This window comes from Acartia tonsa, chromosome 11, assembly GCF_053477335.1.
Source record: "Acartia tonsa isolate MP-2025a chromosome 11, ASM5347733v1, whole genome shotgun sequence".
Classification (NCBI taxonomy): domain Eukaryota; kingdom Metazoa; phylum Arthropoda; class Copepoda; order Calanoida; family Acartiidae; genus Acartia; species Acartia tonsa.
Window position 1 is genome coordinate 26,379,062 of NC_137270.1, and position 20,425 is coordinate 26,399,486.

Below are 20,425 nucleotides of genomic sequence, written 5' to 3' on the forward strand. Positions count from 1 at the left end.
TCCTCTAATCCTTCCTCTTTAGATGTATTTTTATGACGTCATACATGACACTTTCCGCATAACTACCTTTCCTTTAAAATTTAAATTTCAAATTTTTATTTTGTTTATATTAATGAAAACAAAAAATCAATAGTAAGCTTTGCTCCTCCTACATATTTGTATATTGCCCCAAGACAACTCAAGAAGTTTTAAGTGGGGGGTTGACAAGGGATAGGGAAAAATATGCTTCAAGTATTTCAAGTACTCTTTTTGTATTGAAATCTTTAAATCTTAGAAAAGAAACTGATGGGAAGGGTTAGGTAGGGGGGATTCAGGAAGATTTACTAGATTGTTTGCAAAAAAGTAATTTTTTTCATTATGTTTAAAAAAAATCATATCAAGCACATAAACTAAACATCTAATAACAATTTTTGATTACATATTTCTGTCCTAATGTGTTATTTACTTTTACTTTTACAAGTTCACTTTTATTACTAAGTGAACTTGAAAACTCTTCCAACCTTTGTAAGATATGCATAAAAAAAACAAATGATAATGCACAAAATTACCACTTCTGTAGATGAAAATTAGTAGTTGAACACTCAACTGAATTAACCAACCAATCAAATTCACCAAAGTCACCCAAGTTGTTAAGCCAACAAATAAGAAAACATTATTATAAAACTTTGGGGACTAGTGTAATAAACAGCCCATTGTTCCTTCTCCCCCCCACCCCTCCTCCACTCCATCCTATTCTATAAAGTAGTAAGCTTTTTTTGTCTTTAGTGAAGGATCTTGCTAACCGCTGAACCGATAAATAAAGCCTTTTTCATGGGAATTTAGCTGTGCGGACGAGATAGCACATCATTTTATATGATTAAAGAAACAGAAATACTTAGCAGTAGGGGAGATTTGAATATGCATTTTAATCTAACATTTATGTGGTGATGAATAAATTATCAAATTACATAAAATTATTAAATTCATAATGAAGCTACTCTGTTATTGAAAATTTCATTATCATTTACGTAAAATACTGTCCAACAAACAATTAACCCTTTGATTGCACGAATTTTTTTTCTGAAAAGTTCTAACTGTAATTGTTAACGAGTTGCGCCTTTCTAAAGGCCAAGGCATTATTTCTTCTCTAACTGTTTATGACGATCACATGACAAATCCAAAGTAGAGAGGATTTTTAATAACTTTAGTTATGATCTAGTGTCAGTCTTACATTCGAACCTATCACCTCAATTTTTAAATTAACAAAAAGAGCTAACCGTTACGAACGGACGACCTTAATTGTAGTTTTATAAAAAAAAATACTAAAATGAAAATTATTTCATATTTCATTCTGAATACTGAAAAAGAAAAAAAATATCATTATTACTTATCGTGCTGTGCTAATTTTGAATAATTTCATCCTTTTAATCAATTTTATCAAAATCTTTGGAAAGGTTGTGTGATTTAAACAAGACATTTTTGGTTTTCATATGTGAAAACTCTTAAACTGGCTCTAAAAAAAATATTGAGAGCCACTACATATTAGATTCCAATGTTTATCTCTAGATCAAGGTATTTATGACTTGGTGCTTATCTTAGCTAAAATCTTTTACATATAAGATTCAACAATGGCTCTTTAAAATTCTCCAATGAGCCGGCTCTCGGATTTTATATTATTACATTTTAATGTGTATGATAATTCAAATAAAAGATAATGAAGATTTATATTATATTTAATTGTTATAATTATAAAGAAAAACCTGGAAACAGTAAAAAACTGACTTTATTTTATTGACGTAGGGAAAATTTTGTCAAATATTTGAATAAAAAAACAATATAAAACAAAATAAACTATTTTTAATATAGTCACAAAAAGGCTTAATGAGTTTAGGAAATATTTCATTCACTAATCATGTCATTTAAACTCTATTACACAGAATACAGTGTAAAAAGATGTTCTCGTTTTAATTTTAAGTAATTTCAAATGCATTTTAATACCTTTTAATGATTTATTTTTTGAAACATCTTTTTATAAAATGTTATTGATTTTTGAAGTTATATAATAGAATGTTTTTAAATTTTGTTAACATTTTGTTTTAAATGTAGAAAATTGGTAATTCTAAACATTCAAAAAATGATTTTATTAAATTTTCATCACTTAAATTGCATGTTTGATGAAATTTTCAACTGATAATTCAAGAAAAATCGTTTAAGTTTTATTATATTTTACTTTGAATTGTTAAAAAAATATATTATTGTCAAAAAAGGAGAAGTTATGTTTTCCTCAAAAAAAGACCAAAAACATGAAAATTAACACGTGTAATGAGAATTTTTTTCTTTCAGGTTTAATTTTAAGTAATTATTGATATTTTTTGTAAAAAGGATTTTATATAAAAAGTTTTAAAACTCGAGTTAGGTAGTTGTGCTAAAAAAGGTTGCGAATTTATGCAATTTTCTTGCAAAAAAAATTTTCTAGGATTTTAAAAATAGCAAAGGGTGTTATTAGACGTACTTACAGATACAATTGCTAAGTCATTTTGGCCAAACACTAAAATAAAGTTTTTACATCTGAGGGTCCACCCGTGTGTGATGATACCCTATACCCAGTATAACCTTATAAAATCTTACCCCCTTTAATTTCAATTTATTTGAAAATAAGTGTGAGAAAAGGGGTTTCTGTGCTCGACTAGCCACTTTTATGGAAACCACCAGGATTACTCTACAATCATTATATCAAACATTATTATAGAGGAGCTGCACAACTAATGTAATAGTAGTTCTTAATGAGAAATCAAATTATTGGCTTCATTCTCAAGATTAGACGCAATTATTAAAAGCGAAGCTTTTCTATAATTAGAGTTGGTCCGTCAGTACGTCCGTCCGAGATAGATAGCTTTTATTCGTTAATTTAGGCATGTTAGAATTGTCCTATCGATTTCAAACTTTGCATGATGATTCCTGTAGTAGTTAGGTACGATTTAGAAAGCGTAGAAACTCTATAATCATTACCAGAATGTCCGTACGTCCATTTTAAACATGTTGATTTTCTACTTTTTTAACAACAAATTTTTATGTGATCTAATTAACCGTTTGATCTGATTTTTGGTATACTGATTCCTGGGACAACAAAGTACAATATTATAATCGAAGCAACTCTATAACTCTAAATAATAGTCCTAAAAATGTAATCATGTCCATAAACATTATTCTGTACAAGCAGTTTTTCAACAAATTTACTTACAATTTTGCTTCGAATCTTATACATTTATATTCTGATTATTCAGTTCTGACACTATACAAGTGTTAATGTCTGTTTTTCCTACCATTTCAGTGCTTCGCTTTTATGGATGTTGTCATCCTTGTTGTCATTAATATTTAACCTTACAAAATAATAAATATATTTGATGTATTATAAAAGAAAACAGCGGCTGTGCACCTTATATCTAGGCGCTCTGCATAGACGTCCAAGGGGGGGGGGGTAAAGGGGTAATTACCACCCCCCCAAAAGGGGCTCTGTATTCAAAAGGGTAGAAAGCGTCTGAAAAAAAAGATTAAAACCATCAAAAGACTTAAATCTAAAATGGAAAAGCCTAAAACCATTGATCTATGACAATCTTACCTAAAATAGAGAACTCAATCAGTTCATTAGTTATTAGGTTATTATCTTAAGCTTCAGACAAATTACCCGTATTACTTTATGTAATAGGATATGTTTTTAAAAGCGAAGCTTTTCTATAATTAGGGTAGGTCTGTCCGTCCGTCCGTCCGAGATAGTTAGCTTTTATTCGTTAATTTGAGCATGTTAGAATTGTCCTATCGATTTCAAACTTTGCATGGTGATTTCTGTAGTAGTTAGGTACGATTTAGAAAACGTAGCAACTCTATAATCATTACCAAAATGTCCGTACGTCCATTTTAAACATGATTTTTCTACTTTTTTAACAACAAATTTTTATATGATCTAATTATCTGTTTGATCTGATATTTGGTATATTGATTCCTGGGACAACAAAGAACAATATTTTAAGCGAAGCAACTCTATAATCAAGCCCTAAAGATGTAAGTATGTCCATAAACATTATCCTGTATCAAGCAGTTTTTCAACAAATTTACTTACAATTTTGCTTCGAATCTTATACTTTTATATTCTGATTATTCAGTTCAGACACTATACAAATATTAATGTCCATTTGTCCTACCGTTTCAGTGCTTCGCTTTTATGGATGCTGTCATCCTTGTTTTACTTTAATTACCAAAAATATTATCAATACCAGACTTTTTTTTTACCATTTAAAAATAACAAAAGTTGAGACAAAACTATCAAGAATATTTTTAATCTTGTTATTTTTGTAATAATTAGTGTAATTTTTATCTTAAGACATAAGAAAGTGTTTAACTTATCTAGAAATAAAAATTGGTTGAAAAGTTTGAAATGTAAATGATTAATAGGGATATTAATAGATAATACAATGGACAATAAATTGATATACATCTCTAGATGAAAAAAAGATTATCTGTAGTTTAAAATTATTAGTAGAAAAGATTTGACACCACTAGTTTGAATTGGGAGGGGTGTGTATAGTGTATAATAGACCTGTTAATCAAAATACACTTTTTAGAATTAAATTCTTCTGCTGACCTAAAACAGTTACTTTAGGGGCATATAAATAAATGTACAAAATTTCATCTCTCTATCTCTACTGGCTACCTAGCGCCAGGCCTCTAAAAAATCAACAGATAACGGTAGCTGGGTGGTTTTAACAATTTATTAGCAATGTGCCGGTTTTTTAGCACTTCTGCATATTTCAACCTAAACATTCAAAGGATAAAATTTTGTAAAGTAATTTTTTAGGTCAGCAGAAGAATTGAATTCGAAAAAGTGTATTTTGAATAGCAGGTCTAGTGTAGAATACCTTAAATAAACCTACGAACTTTCTGGTAACGATTATTATTGCTTTATTATTACTACCCAACTGTTTAAGGAATTACCATGCAAATTTAAAATTAATAGGATGATCTTAAATTAACGACAAGTGCTATCCGTACCGTTCGGACGGAAGTACAGACCCTAATTAAAGTAAAACTTCGCCTTTTCAAGGGCTAGGTCTAAATATATTTTACCACACCAACAAAAAAATTAATTATTTATAAATTCTACTCTAACAATTGACATAAAATGTTAATAGTCATGTCAAGTTAACATTTAGAATTAATGTTTAAATGTCGAAATATTTTGTAAGTTTAGAGTTACATAAGTATTAAGATTATAAATGTCATTTGAAGAAAATGTAATATTTTGTCCCATTGCTCTAGTTTCTAAATAGTATAACGAAGCTACTCTATAATATATTATGACTGTCCATCCGACTGTTAGTAATGTTATTAAGGAAAATGTTATTTTCTTGGTTACTATTTAAGATACACTGTTTTATCTTGTTTGTTTATGATAGGTAGTACCTTAGTGTTAGGCCACAGTGGTTAAATTCCGTCAATCATTTATTTTAATCTAAATTAGCTTACAATATCTTTAAAAATATCAAATATAAATTGTACATTTACGTGCTTAAAATTAAAAATTGATTAAAATGAATTCTAAATTATTTCACATAAATACATCCATACTTTTTTAATTGCACTGGAAACTTTTAATTTTTTCCAAATTCTGAGATTGGAATAGTTATTTATCGCATCGTATTATTACAGCTTTCCGCGGATATTAAAATGAAAACTTATAAGATTAAACTATTTTTGGGTATAGTCCTTTCCACGACATCCCTCCATAAGGAGCGATTCTTCGTATTTTTCACAGTAGCTTTTCTCCTATTTCTAGCCCCTGCGGGGGGCTCTAACCCTGCGGGGCCAATTACCTAACCCTGTGGGGCAATCACCTAACACAATATAAACTAACCTAACCTAAAATAACATATAAAAAGTCATTTTAAAAATGCGAAATATCGCTCCTTATGGAGGGATGTCGTGGAAAGGACTATACTCCTATTTTTTTATTAGGAGCCAAAGGTGCGTGCTGGTATTAATATTTTTATTTTAATATTCGTAGAAAACTAGCTATAATACGGTACAATACACGATTTTTAGTGTGGCTTAGAACCGGTTCTAAACTTGCGGATATTAATCGGTTTCGAAGCCATCCTGGGAACAATCTTCTTGACCTGTGACCATAAAATAAAACCATAATCAAGAAAGTGGATAGCAGACATTCCTGAATAATTCATTTTTAAAATTATTGTTATAAGTCAATGTTAAAGTTGAGATCAACTTTTATAAAAACTTTAAAATGTTATCCATTTCTCTTTTATTTATCCTTAGATTAAGTGAGCTATAAATTATTTGTCTTTTGTTAAGTTAAAGATTATCTTTTTTTTTTATTTTTCTTTGGCGTTTGCCGATTCAACTATGACTGAATTAAAATAACAGTATATAATTATATTGGGGAGGGAATTTTGCCAGACATTGTGTAATACATTTAAAGTATTTTTTTTCCATTAACAAGTCTACTATTTAATTTGCTTAGTTTTTTGTCATAATTGTAAATAGATATAATTTTATAAAAGTAATCTTAAGTTTTACTAACAACTAAAGTTGGTTTTTTAAAGAAGACCCAACAAAACAGGAATAAATCCTATAATTTTTTCTATCCACAAAGGAAGGTAAAAATATATAATTATTTTCCAACTGTTACCTCTCAAAGATATCTTACCTAGCCACAAGCCCAGAGCACTTCCCAACTCAACAATGAGAGCAAAGATATCAAAACTGTAGGCAGCTGTGTAGACAGTTACCATTCCAGCATTGTCAATAATTCTAGCATATGAATGGCCTTTGAAGTTTTTAATGTGTGTTTTCTCCGCAAGGTTGACCGTAATTGTGTAGCAGGGCTTCATGCAGTCTTTCATTACATTGATGTGATTTCCATCTGTTAAGAAATCAAGTTCTGACCAAATCTTGTTGTATCTTCCATTGTCAACTCCAAGTGTTTCAATATCATTTTCACATTCTTTGTCATCAATATTTAGCAGCCAGGGAGGATAACATTTGTAGATTGAATAGATATGCTTCCTTACAGCTTCAAACAAACAATCTCCATAACTTTCTGTATGTTTTCTGTAGTCAATACAAGTTTCACCCTCAAAAAGTGTGTTATCATGTACTTCGTAAGAAACTTCATAGATTATGATATGAAAATCGCTTGAATTGATGGCTCCAACATCTATTGTGATTCCATAGTGATCACTCTTCTCGTTAGTTACATTTGTTTCTGTTGACTCATGACTGGGATAAACTCTAAGTGGTATGTCTGTTGTTGATATTTCTAGGAATTCTTCAGTTGGACTAGATTCAATTTTTAAGCAAAATCCCTGGTAAAATAGAAAAACTTTCTCTAGGTCAGCATCTATGTTTACCTCAACATTTTTGAAATTATTTTCAAAAAATGTCCAGATAAGATTCTGAAAGGAGGAGTTTCCATGTTTTCCTTTCCAGGTGGGCCTTGGGCTGTTGTCATTGAGACCAGCCAGAAACTTTGAATGCATACTGTATCCTTCCTTATTACTTTCTGCATAATTGTACCTTGTTTTTTGACATATGAAATATGCTGGCTTCTGAATTGTATTGATACTAGCCTCTGATGTTTGTATAACAACAGGGTAACTAAAAAATCTGTTAAATGATTGCAAAGCCTGGAAAGTAAAGATACACAAAGTGAAAACTTGAAACAAAAGTCTTATTTTAGTAGAAACTTTGATTTCCATTACATAAAATGTCAAGTATGTTTGATGTAATAAAACCAACTCAGCATTTAGTTTGTGAACTTTAATATAATTGATGTCTATAGAAAATTACAAAATTAACGAACAACACCCTCTGTCATATTATTGTTTGCATATTTATAATGCTTTTATGAAAATTAATAATTTAAATTATAGGAAAACTCTTTGATGTCAAAAAATGACCTTTTATACATTTTTTTCTGGAAAGAGTTTTTAACAAGTTTTATATTAATTTGTTGTTTAAATACATCTTTTGTCTTTTATGTATAAAAAGAGGTTTTCTCTAATTTGATAAATTACTAATAATTTAAGATGATTTTTTAAAAAAATCATTAGATATTCTTTTATAATTTTGTATGGCTAGCATAGAAAATTATATTGAATAAAGCTATTAAAATTTCTATTATATTTCAATACATATAATATTCAGTAGGCTGGCTAAAATAAACAATACATTAAACATTTGATTAAAAATTACTAAATTATTTTCATTCTGAAATTTATTGTGTAATATTTCCCTTATCCGTATAATAAGCAAGTAAAATGATTTCTGTGTGTCTTTGAAGGTTCATTACTATTTAAGGGAGGGTAACACATATATAGCAAAATAGCAACAAAACAAGGATGACAACATCCTTAAGTAGCGAAGCACAAAAAATTGTGGATAGGAATACGTATAAGTAGATTTAAAGTGTATTTATTAAAGTCAAGAATAGATTTATTGGAGAAAATAAACACGAAACCTTGTTTTATTTTGTGTGATGAAGACGGTTAAAGTAAATTACATACCTACTAGATGCACATATCATTTGGAAAAATATTTTGAAACTGTTAATGCAAAAAAGTTTTAGAATTTAAAAAAGATATGGGGAAATATCTCAAATATATAAAAATAGCCAAAAACCTGCTAAAAGGCAGTTTGGCTGCCATTGTTTCTTTTCTTAAAACGCCAGAAATTTGATTTTAATATCTTTAACTGAAAACTTTTTAAAAATTGGACCATAAACACCAAAGATATGGGGGAAAATCTGAAAAATATAAAAATAGCCAAAAACCTGCAAAAAGGCAGTCTGACCATCATCGTGATGGGAAATTTAATTTTGATATCTTTAACTGAAAAAATTTTGAAATTCGGACCATAAACACCAAAGATATGGGTAAAATTTGGAAAATATAAAAATAGCCTAAAACCTGCTAAAAAGCAGTCCGACCGCTATTGATGTTTAAAAGTTAATTGTGCTCCTTAATAATGGGAATGTTGTCAAAAAATTTCAGCTCTCTATCTTTTATATGAGCCGAGAAAATCACGTTTCCCCAAATTCATTAATTACGGACGGACGGACGGACGGACATTGTGAATTATAGAGTAGCTTCGCTACTAAAAATATAACTATCCCCATCTAGTGACCAAAAAACAGTTTTTTGGTAAACAGCTGATCTTGAAAAAAAAATTAAATGCCCCTAGTGGGGTGTAGTCACTAGTTTACAATAAATGTAAGAAAACTTTAATGAATAATCTGCAGAATTCCATGCAGTATAGTATTTTAATAAACTTTTTTGGTTCCAGCAAATCTAATACCTATTAATTTAGACTTTCATTCTTTGACATAAAAAACGATAATTATGCTAAATTGAGTTTTTACCTAGCTTTAAGTAGATAGAACAATACACGGCACTAGTGTTGAAAGAGTCCATCCACTAAAAAACACACAGCTCAAAAATAGGAATTTATTTTGATCAGTTACATCAAATCCTTATCAACCTTCTATGGTCCTTTCTGTACAAAAGTTTGTTTGAAATAATATTTTATTTAATGAGAAACTTGAAACAGTACACAAAATGTAATGTTAAAAACAAGTTGGAAAAATTTCCCCTCCCTTACGAGTAAATTTATTATAGAAGGATTGATTGGCATTTTACAAGTTTTTAGCCTCTAACCCGAATATTTATTTATGTTTACTATATAATTTTTTCACTCACAATTTCATTAAATTAACGTCAAATATTAACATTTAGAATTTTCATAAATTTCAGCATTCTATAGAATATAATCGATATTTTATTACTGAAATGTTACACCAGATTTTCATATCCTATAATATAAAGTAGTAAGCGTTTTTTGTCTGACCCGAAGGATCTCGCTAACAGCTGAACCGATATTGTTTTCCTTAACAGTGAAGCTTCTTATAGGCCCTGGGAGGGTTTTAAACTATTGTTGAGAGGGTGTCTTCACCCCCCTACCCCCCAAAAAAATATTTTTAAACTCTTTTGAAACTCAAATTTATACTCCTACCAGTGCCCCTTGATGCTTCTAGGGGCGTAGCTGCTAGTACTTTAATAAAGTGATAGTCGCAGCTATATAAAATAACGATAACCTTCATCCACCTCTTTTATCCCATCCCCATCCCTCCTTCTGCATGAACGAATTGACCAATAAATGAGGCCCATATTAGCAACCATTTAAGTTTTGACACATTATATGTATATACATATGTATTAATGTTCTTTTGCCTTATTTTAGAACTTTTTAGATGTTAACAACCTTGTTTATTTCAGGTAAAGCGGAGCCAAACCTGGTGCAAATTTTCGTGCGGATGATTGTTAGTAGAAGTGTTTGGGTTGTCATGTCCTGTGATTTTGCCTACTGGTAAGTTCATCACAAATGACCAGCTGACTCCTAGTTTCTGATTTTGTACGTATCACCCTCATCCTATCTCAATATTTACTACTAGCTAAAAAGCTTCAAACTTAAAAAAAAATCAAAAGTTGAAAAATTTAAATTTTGAATGTAAGATGAAAAATGGGTAATCAATTGTATGTTTGTCTCACAAATAATACCCATCTAGCAACTATCTCCAACACAAAATATAGAAAAAATATATTAGACTTTAACTCAACACATGAATAGGATAATTAAATCAAATGAAAAATTGTGACGTACGTATACTCTTTGAACGAATATAGAGTTGCTATGCTTTCTAAATTGTACCTAACGATTACAGTAATCACCATACCAACTTTAAAATCGACAACACCACTCATACGTGGCTAAAAACGATAAGAGCAAATTATAGAAAAGCTTCGCTTTTAAAAATACACAGTTTATAAATATTTGTGAAAGAAGAAAAAAACCAAGTGTAATTAGAAATATATAAAAATACAACATTTCCTATTACAATTTGGTTACAATTGGTGACGTCATACATACAAAAGATTCTTTGTAGACTTTTAATCAGAAAAAGCAGGGATCTTAGGGGATTAGACAATGAACGATTAATCAATGTGCAGTGCATACTGCATACCCCTTAATAATAAGCAAAAATCCCCTTTTGTAGATAAGGTTATTGGTTAAAATTTTTGGAGTTTTTTTGCAAGTACCCATTTAAAAGCTTCTCTGAAAGAAAGAAACAACAGGAGCAGCTCTTTAAATAACATGATAAATATTAGAATTTACAAAAAATTACATTTAAGCTCATAGCAAAAAGCTAACAATCTATAATACAAAGTAGTACGATGTCTATCTGTCTGTCCGTCTGTCTAAAGCTTAAGATCTCAGTAACCACTGAACTGATTGGGCTCTACTCTTCAGGGAATATCAGGGAAAAAGCTATTTTCTTGGGTGGTGGGACACCCCAAACCCCCCAAAAAATGGAAAATAACCCCCCCCCCCAAAAAAAAAAAATTAAACTAAAAATAAAAAAAGGTAGTCGACATCCCCCCCCCCCAAAAAAAAATAAATTTAAATAACACAAAAATAGGTTGATAAAACCTCTTAGGAGAAAGCCCCTAGAGGCTAGGGGCGAAGTCGCTAGTTATACAATATTCTATAATAAAGAGTTTTATCAAATGTACATCGATTTATTGTATAATATTTATATCACTTAATATCACTTAATGGAATTAAATATACAAGATACTACAGAACAAGAAGAAACAAAAACGTTGATATGGTTCAGCGACGGACGGACGAACTTTCCCCAGTCATAGAGAAGCTGCGCAACAGATAATTAAATATTTTCTATTGTTCAATAAATTTGTTAGATAATGTGTCTCATTTTCATTTCAATGTCTTTTAAGAATAAAGCAAGTATGACAACGTCCATAAATGGCAAAGCAAAGATATATTAGAATGATAAGACAAAAAAATGGATGGAAGGAAAAGTTGTAAAAATGTAAAGCATTGACAGCCATTTTATTTAACAGGTAAAAATAGTTATCTATCGCTTCGTTTTATAGTCAGCTTTTCGTGGATATTAAAATGAAAAATTATAAGATAAAAACCAGTTACTCCGGGTCAACAAAATTGGTATTCATTTTATGACTTTTAATTAATATTAGTAGAACATTGTATGTAATACATTATATTTAAGTTTGGATGAAAACCGGTTCTAATCCAGAGGATTCAGAATCGGTTTCGTAGCTGGAAAAATATGTATTTCCCCTACAGAAATGTTCTAGCTATATCATAGCATTACCGGTAGACCGACAATCATGAAGTTAATTAACTGAATGCTCATTGGTCAGAGGAATCTTACAAAAATTTCCCTTAAATCTTCTAATCCATGTGGGGTTCTTAATCCTACGGCTACCAAGTCCACAATATAACTTAACCCAACCTGACCTAAAGTAATAATTAATTAAACAAAATTATTTTCAATCAAAAAAAAGGGGTTGTGGTATTTTTCAATTTTAGATTAGATTTGCTATTTTTTTTTGTCTAGTATTAACAATAGTATGAAGAGTATAGAAATAGTACATAACATTTTTTAATTATTAAGAATTGTACAATGAAATAAAATAATTAGGATAAAAAATGAAACTTTATCTAAAAAGGAAAGATATATTATATTATTTCTTGATTTTTATAATAATTTATATGTCATATGAGGTAATCTTGTGAATTTTTTTGTGAATATTTTCTGGATCAAAAAGCATCTACTCCATGATTCGCCTAGTCCACCCAAATTGCTATCAATTGAAATATTTGCAATTTGTGAAAATTTTAGAATATTGATTTTCTAAAGTTTTTCATAAAAAAGCCTTATGATTATAAGTCATATGTTTTATTGAATGCTGAATATAAGTGAACAATGAGCAAATCAATTGATAAAAATAGCCATAAATTTTAAAGGTGGTTTTTCTTAACTTTAAAAGAGCAAATAAATTTGTTCAGGATTTGAAAATGATAATGAGAACGGAACGTCTGGGGGATTATGAAAATTAAACTTGAAATGTTCAAACTTATTTAGATTTCTTTGCATTTTCTGGTTGCCAGAAATAAAATCTGGAAACTACAAATTAAATTTTTAGAATAATGAACTATTATTTTGATTTTGTTTTAGTTGGGGTTTATATGCTCTGCTAGTAATGGGACCAACATTTGTGGAATTCATCTCTCTAGAGAGTGGGAAACAATTGACTTACACGGAGGTAACAAAATCAGCCTTGGCATTAAAGAGCCGTTTCCCTCTAAATGCCCATTCTAGCAAACACCCCTCTCAAATTAATGTTGAAATAAGTTGAAAATAAATAAAGTAATTTTTGTGGTGGTGTTTTAATTATGTTAGGGTTGGTTGAATAGGGTATAGGTTGGCCCCGTCAAAAATAGTTTTCGAGTAGGGGGAATGCCTTGGCCCAATAAAAGGCGCAACTCATTACTTCTAGAAGTTATCAACTTATCTTGGTATCAAATGATTGTCTAATCCTGCGACATTTAAAAAACGAAGCTTTTCTACTCGTAAGGTCGGTCCGTACGTCAGTCCGTTTGGAACAGATAGCCCTTTTTTCAATCTAGGCATGCTAGAATTGTCCTATGGATTTCAAATCAGAAAGCGTGGCAACTCTATAATCGTTAACAGAATCGTCCACATTATTATGTTGATTTTTAACTTTTTAAACAACATTAAATTTTTATGCGATACAATAATCCGATTGCTCTGATTTTTGGAAAACTGGTTCCTAGGTCAACAAAGTACAATGTTATAACTGTATTTCAGCAAATTTATTTAAATGTTGTTTCGACTGTTATACATTTATATTCTAATTATTCAGTTATAATGTTGTTTGTCTTACCGTTTCAAGCTACACTAGTAAGGATATTGTCATCCTTATTTTAGAATGCTCTGTTAACAACACTGCCCTTCCTTGCACAGTTTATATTCTGTCAAATATTTGGATTTCTATCTGATTACCTTGTGGAGGCTAAACACTGGCATAGAATTAAAACTCAGGTAGAATTTTTACATTTTTAAAGATATTATACAATTTTGTACAAAAAAAACATGTAATTGCTCAAATTAACAAGATATTTATCATATTGCCTGTAAATGGTGGTTTGTTCAATGTTCATGTATGTAAGAAGCTGTTTATAGTGCCTATTTAATTAAAATGATGTCAAGCTTGCTTGCCATTGGTCAATTAAATGTATACTGGCCAATCATTGGTAATTTAGTCTAGTTATTGGCCTATCATTGGTAATTTAGTCTAGTTATTGGCCTATCATCTCATATCAAAACTCATATTAATATGATATTTTAAAATGTTAACAATTAATCAATTTCTTAAAAATCAATATGTTTCAATAGACATACCGACCTTCTGATAGGTACTAAAGAGTTGCTACGCTTTAATTGATTTTCCTAATCGTTGCGGGAATCGTATATAACGCTTGAAACGATAAAACTAAAGTCAAAATAAAGGTCACCATTATGTATGGATTAATACATAAAATTTCAAATACTTGGAGGAAGTTGTATTGTAAATTTTACTCACTAATGCTTATAAACTTCCAGATCTGTACATTTACAATGAAGGGTGTCCAAACTTTTCCAACAATAATTCTTATCAATCAAAATTAATCAATCAAACACAATGTTAAAGTCTAAAGTACATAAACTAAAAACCTTTAATTAAAATTATGCGTAAAACTGATTAATTATGATAAATTGATTAACAATAATAAGAAACAAAATTACCCCTAAGTATATTATATCATTGGTTGAAAAGTTTGGACACTACTCAGAATAAAAGTTCAACAAAAGTGTGCAAAGTTATTGAGCAAACAAAAAATATGCTTGTAAAACTTTGGGTACCAGTGTAATTTTTAGTCAGAAGTCCCTTCCTTCCCTAACGCAAAATTCTTTTAAACATAAGCTTTTTTGCTAAAAATGATTAATGAAACCAACATAAAGATGAATAACTTTTCAGAAATTATTTGTTACGCTTGAGTTATTACCGCCTGCAGTTACAACTATTGCTATGGGCTTCATAACAACTGACCCTCTGCTTTGTATCATTGTAATGACTGCTGGATTTGCTTTTACAGGTTAGTATCAGGTTTTAAGCTATTCTTCTGGCTTTCCCCTAACTTCAAACATTATTCCCTTGAATCCTATGCGTGAAGATGACCTGTGCAGTGCGCAAAACAGCGGCATTCATCTGTGTTTATAACAATGAGCGCGCTAAATCCTTTGTACGTATTGTTCCGAATTTTATGTGAATCAGATGTAAATGAGTTTATCTAGTTTGAATTTTGCTCCTAGTGCACTTTCCCTGTATTATCGATGGTAAAATGTGAGAAAAGTCCTGCCTTTACAATCATAATAGGTCAGATGTTTGATGTGAGTTTTACAGTTTGTAACGTAAGATCTCGCCAACTGCTGGACCAATATGTCTCTCCTGTACCGTCAAGCTTTCTGGAAACATGTTTGACAAACCAATTTAGAAAAAATTGTTTGGCAACATTTAAGTTGATTAATTAAAAAGTTGTCATTGCTGACTTCATATCGACAGTCAAATAGAATTAATACTGTATACTTATGCTGCCATAATAATGACACAATTTATTGGTGGTGAATGCTATTCTAATAATGACATAGAATGTATATGATACTAGGTGCATGTGGTTCAGCACAAATCCAGAATATTTTCCTGCAAGCGCCCAACAGAGCTGGAACATTTCTGGGCATCAGCAATGGCTTTGGTAACTTTGCAGGTACGCAGGGCTACATTGTACCCCAATACAACAGAGAGGGGACAATCAGCTGTTTATTACACTAGTCCCAAAGTTTTATAATAACGTTTTCTTATTCATTGGCTTATCAACTTTGGGGACTTCAACTGAATTTTGATTGGTTTCTTAAGTTGAGTGTTCAAACGTTTCAACAACAATTTTTAATCTACAGAAGGAGTAATTTTGTTTTTCATCATTGAGGATATACATCAAATTATCGGCCATTGTCTTATCCCTTCAGATTCCTGCCAATGTAACCTAACCTAACCCGACCTGAAATAATAAACAAATGGAAAACTATCCCTCTTCACACAGTGGGATCTTTTGACAAATATCGGGATATTAAGAGTAGGCAAAAGTAAACTTCAATAAATAAGCTTGTATTTGATAAAATGATGTAATTTCTTTTGCTCAGAAATAACTTAAATTTTGCTCCTGTTAACTTCTAATGTGCATTTGGTAAGTACGTCTTGCTGTTTTGGAGGAGCGAAGCTACCCTTTTTTTTTTAAAATCTATAAACCTTCATAACTTTAGTTAGGATAGGCATATTTTAACAAAATCAACATCTATGTAAATATTTCTTCAATGCAAACAATGTTTGTGAACAAGAATATAGCGTCAGGTGCACCCAGTTCGAGTCCCGGCTTTTTTAGGTAGGCCCAGAATAAGTAAAATAGGACACTTATAAGGCATATTTTCAAATATTTTTTTACAGATATAAACGACAATAACATAATTTTCAAAACACTTTTGATTTTGTGTTAATAGCATTACTCTAAGTCTAGCTATTTTCATTTAAAGTTTGTATAAGAATATATACATAACTACTTATTATTTTCTCTATCAAACGTATATTTCTCTCTCTTTCTCTCTGACGCATATATAAGATTTGCAAATATTATAATTAATACCCAAATTTGAATTTCTGCTGGAACAAAACCGGTTATATATACAATTTTTTTAGAAAACATGAAATTTAGCAAATTCATTTGCTAAAGTAAAAGTATTTATAAGTCATCTTCATTTAACGACTCCTTTAACCCTTAAATGTCCATTAAAACCGCGAGAACGGCAAAAATCGTTAAAAATCACGCCAACGGCGGCAAATAACGCCGAAATGGTTGGCCGGAGGCAACTGATGCATGAGTTAAGAAAGATCCGCCTTAAAAAGTTTGAAAATATTGCAGAGATGACTTTGGGACTAAAATGACTCCTTCCCCCTCTAACAAAGGAAAATTTAATTAGACATTGGTACAGGTATCTGAAAAGTACCTCAATCAAAAATTATTTTCATAAAATGAACATAAATGTATTTTTTGTTGCTTTGAAAAAATTGTGTAAAAAAATCTGGAAAATCATCAAAACTGAAAAGAAATTTTTCACTACATTTTTTAAAAATGGCATAAATCCGCCAAAAATTAATATTTTTAAAAAATTTCTTTTCTAGCTGTCTACTTACAGCCATTATTAATTCCTAGAATAGATAAAAGTCGATTTTAAATTTTTTGGATGTCCCGATTTTTTTCAAAAGATCCCACTGTGGCTTCATTTATATGAAAATAATTAAAGATGGTATTAGAGGCTAGCAGGGAGCTTTGTGAGAAACCGATATATTATGTATAGAGGTCTCTGGGGGCACTTGGAGTCGTATCCATCTTAATTCTGATTTTGAGAAGATGTTTTTATGGGGTCATTTTTTAGGGGCAATTTGTCTTAAGACGGTGGTAATAAAAAAAAGTTATAAACCGTTCCAGGACCTATGAGAAAATTGGCGTTAAAGTAGAATCATATCTGTCGCTGTTAGCAAGATCTTTCAGTACAGACAGACAGAGATCCTTTCACTTTTATGAATTTAATTTTAGTCAATAAAAAAATGATTTTTTTTTGGGGGGGGGGGTGGAGATTTTTCATTTTTTGGGGGGGTTGGGGGTGACCCACCCCGCAAGAAAATAGGTATAAACCTTCCCGGGACCTATGAGAAGCTACCGTGTTAAGGAGAACCCGATCGGTTCAGCGGTTAGCGAGGTCCTTTGGTACAAACACACAGACACACAGACATCCTGTTACTTTAGTATAAGGATAATAATTTAGGTGCACTAATACCTGTCATTTGTAATTGGTTAACTCATGGAAGCCTGGGCTTGGAAGAGCTAACAGGATGGAGAATATTTTTTGCTTCAGGTATTTGAAATAAGGATGACAACATCCATAATAAGCGAAAAAAAAAATATTGAGCAGTGTCATAAAAAATAAAAATTAAACTTAATAAAATAAATCAAGTATCCTTTTAAAAATATATGATAACATGAAAACCTGGGAATAAATCTAGCACCCCAACCAATAAACAAATCCCAATGAGAATTATACATTGATACAAGCCCTGAAAATTACAGCCGTCTATCTTGAATACGAGAAGAGAAAATCATAACAACCTAAAAATCTAGGAATCGATCTACTAGCACCTAAATTAAAAGACAAACTTTAAAAAAATATATGTAGAATCTGAACTTGTTCAAACCCTAAAAATTTCAGCTGCTTATCTTGAATAGGAGCCGAGAAAATCCCCCATAGGACACAGGACAGACAAAGTGAAAAATAGAGTAGCCTCGCTTCTAAAAATATATGTAGGATATTGTTCATTTTGGGTGAAGGATGATTTTTGTTACATTCCCACAAAAGTGCCTAGCATAAGTAGAAATCCCCGGCGTACTATTTTTAAATTAGATGGAAAAGGAGGATCGAGGTGGGGTTGTTTTCTTTTTATAACTAACCACTTTCTGGGCTTCCCTATATGGTTCTCCTTTACAGTGTAGCTTCTCCTGGGAAGTTTTTTTTTAAAAATATTTTGGGGAAGGAAAGGGGGGGGGTCGACTTGCCCCCCACTAAAAGTGCCCATAAAGTTACTTCTAAGATGGAAAGTGTGTAGAGATGGATATTTTTATGACGGCACATAAGTCCGCCTCTTTTATATATTTTCCTCGACTAAATACCATGGATGCTGGAAACCTAAATCAGCCATACCAAGATAATTCTAAAATCAATAAATTTCTATTTCAGCTACTGTATTCTATGTGGTTGCCTGCATTTTATTTTCTTTCTTTGCCGTGGACACACAGCAACCATTTGATACTTTTTATGTAGACAAAAGTCACAGGTAAAATAAATAAAATTTATTCGTACATTTATAAAATACTAATTTTTAACTATTTGACAAATTTTTGTATTGTATAATTATCCTATTCATCTTATCTTAGTAATAAGTTCTTAATTTTGGCGGATTCCGGATTCTAGCAGTATTTTAAAAGGCTTTTAAAAAAAATAAATGAAGCATGAAAAGCTGTGAAATGAAAATAAATACCTACAAAAAAACGTAACTTTGGATGCTAGCTACCATTATACCTGTAGTTAAGAAGAAACAATAAAATACTTTTTAGGTATATGTCTGCCACATTTTAAATAAGTTTGTCTGAAAAAACAACTGTTATTTGTATTTGTAATTTTAGCCTACCAATTAAGAATCCGGAATCCGCTATTAAAAACAGATTCCGGATCCGGATTCCAAAATTTGCCCAAAAATTAGGCGGATTCCGGATTGCCATCCCTAGACGATACCTAGGACAACAAGGTACAATAGGTTATGTGAGGCAACTCTATAATCGAATCCTAAAACTGGAAATGTATCCTTTTACCGTATCCTGTATTTACGCAATCTTGCAACTTAATTTACAATTTTGGTTAGACTTACAAAGGGGTAGGTAGGTTGTGCTAAATTTCCGTAAAAGTGTGAGTTTTAAGTCTTAAAAACAGTGGTAAAAAAATAATATTCACTAAATATGTGTATTCGTCCTTATTGAATAGAACCATAAACAAAAAAAATGATATATTTATATTTAGTGAATATTGTACTTCTAATTCTGTTTTTAAGTTTTCAAACTCAGACCTATGCACAACCTACCTCCCCCTTTTGTTTTGAACATTAAGATCTGACAACATACAAAAGTTATTGTTTGTTTTTCCTTCTTTCGGATTATAGAGCTTCGCTTTTATGGATATTATTATCCTTGTTATCAATTAATTTTTAAAATCATTCGTTTTTATTTCAGAAATAATAAGAATGGAGAAATGACGCACAATTCTGCTTAAAAGAAATTTAATTTTTATTTTGTTAACCATTATTCTTTCAGAATAAATAACTACTAATACAAGTTAAGCTTTAATTTAAGAATAGAAAAATTGGTAAAATTGGGGGGGGGGGGGGGAATTTGCTCGTGCGCCATTCCCCCCCCCCAAAAAAAAAATTACCTCCCCCCCCCAAAAAAAAGCTTGGACACCCCTGATGCTAGACACCGTTTTTCGTATGTATGAGAACCGGTTCATATCCAACGGATTCGAATGAATAGTTATTTCTCGTATCGTATTATAAACGGCTTTCCGCGGATATAGAATGTACAATTATAAGATTAAAACTAGTTTTTTTAGCCCGTGGTGCCGAAGGCATCAGCTAAAAAAAACTAGTTTTAATCTTATGATTGTACTTTCTATATTCGTAGAAAACTGGATATAATACAATGCTAGACATAGTTTTTTCGTATGGATGAGAACCGGTTCCTATCCACCGGATTCGAATGAATACGAGAAAAAGAAATA

At 30.8% G+C, this 20,425-nt stretch overlaps 1 protein-coding gene across 2 annotated transcripts in view; it reads left to right on the forward strand.

The window, feature by feature from the left end:
• Window positions 1-19,979, forward strand: part of LOC145331721 (sialin-like) — a 62,428-nt gene extending 42,449 nt beyond the window's left edge. The window contains exons 9-16 of one of the 2 annotated variants that reach the window (XM_080176534.1): window positions 10,323-10,413; window positions 13,109-13,196; window positions 13,883-13,996; window positions 14,973-15,090; window positions 15,661-15,759; window positions 17,870-17,959; window positions 18,836-18,932; window positions 19,882-19,979. In XM_080176534.1, the coding sequence (XP_080032660.1) occupies window positions 10,323-10,413; window positions 13,109-13,196; window positions 13,883-13,996; window positions 14,973-15,090; window positions 15,661-15,759; window positions 17,870-17,959; window positions 18,836-18,932; window positions 19,882-19,921 (737 nt within the window). In that variant the 3' untranslated portion in view covers window positions 19,922-19,979. The remainder of the gene's footprint in view (window positions 1-10,322; window positions 10,414-13,108; window positions 13,197-13,882; window positions 13,997-14,972; window positions 15,091-15,660; window positions 15,760-17,869; window positions 17,960-18,835; window positions 18,933-19,881) is intronic. The other variant, XM_080176535.1, reaches the window with a different exon arrangement.
• The last annotated feature ends 446 nt before the right edge of the window (window positions 19,980-20,425 follow it).